This window comes from Talpa europaea (assembly GCF_964194135.1).
Source record: "Talpa europaea genome assembly, chromosome: 12".
NCBI lineage: Eukaryota > Metazoa > Chordata > Mammalia > Eulipotyphla > Talpidae > Talpa > Talpa europaea.
Genome location: NC_140079.1, coordinates 78,184,132 through 78,191,009, shown reverse-complemented (window position 1 = coordinate 78,191,009; position 6,878 = coordinate 78,184,132). Strand labels below are relative to the sequence as shown.

The window sequence follows — 6,878 nt, the reverse complement described above, 5'->3', positions numbered from 1 at the left end:
TCTCTCTCCTTAGTCACAAAGCCAGGGAGCTGTAACGGGAAGGGCAGGCAGAGGGTACAGCAAGTCCCTGCTGCTGCAGGTTAAGGCAGGTGTCAGCTCCTCTGAGTGCATGTCCTGACTTGGTGGAATGGGCAGGTACGGGGATGCGGGCAGGAGCTGGCATGCGGCCTGTGTGGCAAGGCTGGCTAATTCAATTGGGTTTTGCTCTGTCCAGCCCTCATCAGGCAGGTATGAGGTGTTGGCTGGTCCTAGAGGATCTGAGGGCCTTTTGAAAGTGATCCATGGTTGCCCGTGTGCATCAGAATCCCCCTGGGCTGTGCTCTGCAGTGAGAGCCACACCCAGCCTGTAAGTGGCTGTACTGCGCTGTGTGGTCCTGCTGGGGAGCCACTGGGCTTAGTGCAGTGTTGCTGCAGACCTGTAGGCCAGCTTGCCTGATTCGTGCCTCCTGGCTCCAGGAAGAGGCGGAAAGTGTGCCCACCCGAGTTCAGCAGGCCAGGATACGTGACCTGGCAGCATTGCCGTGCGGGCCCATGCTTACTGCCGCTGCTCTGTGCCTCAGTTTCTCTATCTAGAAAAAGGGGTGATGACGGGTTGAGGGTGCCGAAATCCTCTGTGTTGGCATCATCAGGGTGCTCTGGCACTGCTGACCGGACTGCTGCCTTTTTCTTTCTGCAGGTGAATGATGATGGCGGAGAGGACATGATCTGCACCTGTCCACCCACCAAGTGGCACCACCATGCAGAAGCCCAGTGGCCTGAAGCCCCCGGGCCGTGGGGGGAAGCACTCTAGTCCTGTGGGCCGGACATCCACCGGGTCAGCCTCAGCCTCGGCCTCGGCCGCAGCAGCAGCCACAGGCTCCAAGGAAGGTACGCAGGCCAAGGACAGTGCGGTGGGGGGGCCAGTGCGGGAGCGGTTCTTCCGAAAGAGCCCTGAGACACAGGGTGTTACTGTGACCAGCCAGAGTCCAGCAGTGCAAGGATGTTCTTCTTCATGTCTGACTGTGATCCCTTAAAAAACTAGCTAGCAGCCTGCCCTGCCTCTTATTTTGTATGTGTGTTATTCCTTTTCTTGCTCCCCAGCGCTAGGAGGCGGGTGTTTCTGTTGGTTTCACTTAGGATGAAGAAGTGAGGTCCAGGGAGGCATGGCAGTGTGCCCAAGGCCACTCAGCCAGTAACACAGCCACGATTCAAACTCCAGCCCCCACTGGCCTCCCGCACCCGCTCATTCCCTTTCAGGTTGAGATTGTTTGGTGGATCTAGTCCCATCCTCCCACCCACCCTTGTGCCCAGAAGCTTGCTCTTAGCCTTTCCGTACCTGGAAGGCAGGGATGCCTTCAGGGCAGGGGCACCTGTTCTGTGGACAATTGGGTAGAAAGAGCTGTTAGTCATTTGCTTTTTCTGAAGATGAGGTAAGATGGCCCACACCAGCCACTTTGGTAAGATGACACCAGGGTAGAATTGCCTATAGTCACACCCCCAAGAGGCAACTATTACTATTTGGTTTCTGTCTGTATATTTGTTTGTTACGTGTTTGCCACTATGCTTCATATATAAGCATAATGCTTGTATATACACATATATGTACATGTACTGTATGCATAGTGCTTCATGCACAAGCCATCTGCTATTAAAAAGAATATGATCAAGTGAATTTTTTTTATGTCATAAAAACTTCATGTCTATCATTTTTAATGATTGTAAAATATTCTGTTCTTTCAACAAATATGTCAGGAGCCTGCTTTGTTGATACCATTCTTAACAGCAGAACTGAACAAAATCAAATGCATATGGTCCCAGCCCTGAGGCAAGGGGTAGGGGTAGTTTCGAGTTTAATGGGGGAGCCTGAGTATCATATAACAGGGGCCCAACCAGATCCAGTAGGTTAGCAATGCCTTCTCTGTAGGGACATGTTAGCTGAGGTCTTGAGGGGGATAGTTCATTGGATAAAGAGAGGAGGGAATTTAAGGCAGGAGGAACAGCATGTGCAAAGACTCAGAGGCAGAAGGGAGATGGTGATTGTAAGGGAGGATAAGAATGTGAGCCTGGCTGGAATGTGACCAGGGAGAAGAGAAGAATGGTGGTGAGATGGGAGTGGACCAAACTGGAGACAACTTGGGTCGTGTGGGGAGTTTTCCTTCTATCCTAACAACAGTGGGGACCTGCTGGTGGGTTTTAAATCAAAATGAGTGTGTTAGAAAGAATTAGAACATTTTCCTTACCCGTTTTTTGCAGTTGAAAATTGTGATTGTTTCTTGTTTCTCACTTTGATAAATGATACTGGGATGGATATCTTCAGGCACAGATCATTGATTTGATTACACTCTAGCCAGCAGGGTAAGACCTCATCCATCTTACCTAATTGGGACAGAAGTTTTGAAGGACGAAAACGGCCAGAGGTTAGACAGTCTGTGCCCTGGGTGGGGTCGAGGAAAGGCATAGGCGCTTGGCAGAACAAGGTGCTGACAGAGCCAAACACCCAGTAGGAAGGGGTGAGGAGGCTATGCTGTGTGCCCATGGGCAAATAGATAGGCTCATTTGAAGATCCAGACACCCCCTTCATGGTGAATATTCCCCTTTACTCATGAGAGGCATTCCTGAGCAAACAGGAGAAAATACAGGAAAGGAAACAGAAGTGTAAGGATGTTTCAGGTGGGGAAATGAGTGATGCAAAGGCCCTGAAGCAGGGGTGAAATTCTTAGGAAGACACGTCTGCATGGAGAGTAGAGTAAAGTGGGGCTGGAGAGGGAGGCAGAGGTAGCTCTTGAAGGGCAGGGGGTTGGGGTAAGTGTGATGGGAGCTGTTAAAGGATGTAAGCATAGGAATGACTGAGCCTTATTCAAATCCCTCAGGCCACTGTGGGAGAAGAGCGTGGAGGTTAAGAGCAGGGTGGGGAGACCAGTGAGTTGGCTTTGGTCATGGCACTCACTGCCATGGCTATGAAAGGTCAAGAGACTGACCACTATGAATGTGCTATCAGGGAAGACTTCCTGGAGGAAGCATGAATGAGCTGAGCCTTGTGGAGAGAGAGAAGTGGGACCTGAGGACAGTGGTGGAAAAGCATGAGTAAAGGCACTAAGAGGGCTTGAGCTCCCCGGTGCAGGAGTAGGGGTGGGGCAGACCACTAGCTGGAGAAGGGCTTTGGCTAGGCCTAACTTTAACCCTCTTCTCTACTGGAGAGAGCCCTGTCGCACTGTCTGGGTTCTTTCCTGTTGTCCTCTCTCTGCTAAGAAGGTCCTGAATTCTGGCTCTGTAGTAGCTCTAATGCCTGGCTAGTTCTATCCTGCTGTGTGACCCTGGAAGTGTCCTTAACCTCTCTGAACCACTGATGGGATAATGTCTCTGAGGGAATCAAATGAGTTAATGAATGTGAAGAGCCTATAGGTACAGAAAACTCATTTATTTATAGAGTAATTTTCTTTTCCTTTTACCCATGGAAGTTTCATAACAGAAAAATATTAAAGTAATAAAAGAAGAAACATCCATTACTCCTCCACTTAGTCTAATCCCAGCTACCAGTGTGATATATTCCTTTCCAGTCTTTTTTCCCATTGCCCATGTTGCTTTTTAAGCAATTAAATCATGGGTTGTACCCAGTTTTGTTTCTTTCATTTTCATTTTTTATTGTATTTTATAGACAGTGCCTCCTGGACCACGGCAATATCTCCTTTGTCATGTTGTCTGTATAGTTGACTCTGCAGGGGACAACAGGGTGACATGCTGTGGGCTTCCTAGTCTCAATGCATGTGGTCTGGAAGGCCTTGAGGTCAGAGCTGGGTGGTCTGACTCTGCAAGGCCCCCACAGGCTGGGCTGCCCAGAGATGAATGCCCCATTGATTAGAGCCCCATCCCCCTCACCCGCCCAGCCTGACTTGGAGAGGGTGCTTGGAAAAGCTGCAGCTGGGCTTGGTGGTGCCCTCCCAGTCTCTCTGGCTCCCCACAGGTCAGAGGAGACACCCAGGCCAGGGAGGGAGTAGAGATCAGGCAGTGAAGCCCCGAGAGGGGAAGGGAGCTGTGAGCCTGCAGAGCTGCTTTGCTCCCTACCCCAAGGCCTCCTAGCAAGTGTCTGGAGGGGAGGAACAAATGTAAGTGCCAGGAGAGGACTGCCTCCCCCAACTCCTGTGTCCTGCCCCCTCGCCAGCTCCCTCACCCACTCAGGGAACTGGTTGTTTGCCCTCCACACTTCTGGAGTGCCAGGCCCACCTGAGTCTGTGGTGGGCACCAGAGCACTGAGAGACAGGTCTGGTGGAGGCTGGAGCCTGGCGCTGGCTTAGCAGGGCGGTGACAAGCTAGAGTCTGTTCTGGGAATCGGGGCAGTGGCTGGCTCCCAAAGCATGAGCTCAGCCTCTGGCAGAGGGTCTGGCCAGGGGCCGGGCCTGGACCGATGCCCCTGCCCCCCGCCCATGTTGATGGGGCCTCTGTTCATGCCCAGAGCTCTGACCCACAGGGAGCAGCAGGGCCGTTTGGGGCATCTCTCATACCAGGAGGTGGCCAGGGCTGGGGAGGTGGCCAGGGCTGGGGAGGTGGTCAGAGCAGGTTGTAGGACCCACCTGTGGGCACAGACTTGAATGGGGTGGTGTGCTAGCAGCCCAGCTGGATGAGATGGAGCACCCTGGAAGCTGATTCAGAGCAGGCGGTCAGGGAAAGTCTAGCCCAGGAGGTCACTTTGGTACGAAGATCTCAGTGAGGAGCAAGGACGAAGTCAGCTGAGGGTAGGGAAGGAGCATCCAGGCAGAGGTGCCGTGGCTGAGAGGCCTGTACCTTGCGATGTCTGAGGACCACAGAGCAGCTGGAGTGTTGTGGATTGGCAGGCAGCAGCCAGGGTCCTGCAGGGACCTGGGGAGCTGTGACTAGGGTAGCCTGGCATTTGGAATTATCCAGGGCCTGAGGGGAGGAGAGGGGGTTCAGCTCTGGAGGAAATAGACGTCACAGCCTGGCCTCCTAGGAGCTTGGGGGCTAGGGAGATAGACAAGGTGAAAGCTAAGCCACGAGTGGACAGAACAGTGTGCAAGCTGTAGCTGTCAGCAGACCTGGTGTGGCGGAGCAGTTTTGGATGGGGCCTGGACCAGCAGGTTGTGTTATAGGACAGCCCCGATATTGAACGGGTTGCCTGGCTGTGGGTCCTCACCCGCGCGCTTAAAGGGACTTATTAATACTCCACTACAGGCACATACAAAAGGTTAATAAAAGGTTTATTTACAAGGGAAAAGGAAATAAGGAAAATGTACAACTCAGGGAGAAAATAGGGAAATAAAGTCTTTAATGTGTCCTACCCGATCCGCCGACCTAGAAACCCAAAGGCACTCTCAGAGCTGGCTGGATGCTGCGAGCTGGCGGGGAGCCAAAATGGGGGACCCCTCCAAAGCCCCATGTCTGGCTTTATCCCAACCTGGCTGCTTAACCCCACCCTCAGGTCCCAGCCACCTTCCCTTTGGTGGTGATGGGATTTGGAGTTCCCAGTGTCTTTGGCTTTGGCCTGGGGTGGGGGTGGAGTCCACAAAGCCTGTATGGAATTAGCTTTAGGGCATCCTTTCCCCCTAACAGTTGTAGCATCATCATGATAATTACTGTTATTGTACTAACTCCCGTTGGTTTTCTGGATTGTGACAACACCTGAGTCCCATTTTACAGGAGAGGAGATTGCCCCAAGTCACCTAGCTAAGTAAACGGCAGAGGCACAGCACCCAGAATCCCTGAATTCCTGGGGAAGGGGGGTACATGGCAGGCTGTGAACAGGTTAGCCTCTCCCTGGGGTCCGGTCTCAGGGAGGGCTGGCTAGACCATGGATGTCCCTTGGGGTGACCTGGGGAGGACTTGTAGGGCTGCGGTTGAGCTCCCTCACTGGGACGGGCGGGTCCTTAAAGGGTGTCTCCCATCCTTGTTCTGGCTCTAGCCCCAGAGATGTCCCATCTGGGTGTGTGAGAGGCAGGCTGTGTAGTGAATGTCTTGTCCCCTTTCTTTGTCAATAGCAGCCCAGTGATAGAGCTTCTTCTCACTTCTATATTAGAGAAGAGAATACTGAGGCTTGCAGCTCTTTGCTGAGTTGCCCAGTTATGGTGCCAGAGGACCACAAGGCTGGCGTTGAGGCATACCCTGGGCTGGAGCTAACTCTGGCTCAGGCCTGTGGCATCTGCTGCTTCCCCTACTCCAGGGACGGGGCCGGGGTCCCGATTCCTGTCCCAGCTCTGCACACTTGGCTCACGCTTGCCCCTGTGGGATAACCAATCTGTTCTCATTAGGTCACAACTGCCCTCAAATGTGCTGTGACCTTTCATGCTGGGGACCCAGGAGGTAAAGGATGAGCATTGGGGGCACCCCCTCAAACAGGAAGTGAGCCACTTGGGGCTCACCTCCTCTGTCCTGCACCCTGCACCCTTGAGGTCCCGCCCAGGACTGATCTGCACAGTTCTGGCTTACTAGACTAGGACCCAGATGTTCTTGCGTCCCATGGGTATTCATACTTGGGAGTCACACTGAGTGGCTGAGGTGAACCACGGCATGCAACTGGCCTCCAGTCTTAGACACTGGCCCCACTCTGTCCCTGGAAGATCATGCCTTCCTGGGAGGGCAAGTGGTGGCATCCCCATTTTAAGGGGCCTGTCTGAGACACTGTGTAAGCCTGAACAGAACCGGGATCAGCGTCCAGCCCATGCTCCCACCAAGCCAACACTGGCCCCTAGCAGCACTGTACTCATTCCCTTCAAGGTCAGCCTCTCCAGCCTCCTCCCCTAACCACATCCTAAACTTTTTAATGGCATCAGGATGGGAAAAGCCAAGCTGAGCTTTTCTGTGGCTGGACTGCAGGGCGGGTGGGGGCAGGGCAGCCTCCTAATGCTCCTGACGTTGTCCAGTATCGATTGGGGGCGGGGGCCTGGCTGCCA

General features: G+C 53.3%; 1 protein-coding gene across 1 annotated transcript in view; it reads left to right on the top strand.

Moving 5' to 3' along the window:
• Positions 1-737: 737 nt before the first annotated feature.
• The window catches only part of CLIP2 (CAP-Gly domain containing linker protein 2), a gene marked incomplete at both ends in the record, with an annotated part of 50,607 nt that continues 44,466 nt past the window's right edge, over positions 738-6,878 (top strand). Inside the window, one exon of the mRNA XM_084250142.1 lies at positions 738-867. Coding sequence (XP_084106268.1) covers positions 738-867 — 130 coding nt within the window. The remainder of the gene's footprint in view (positions 868-6,878) is intronic.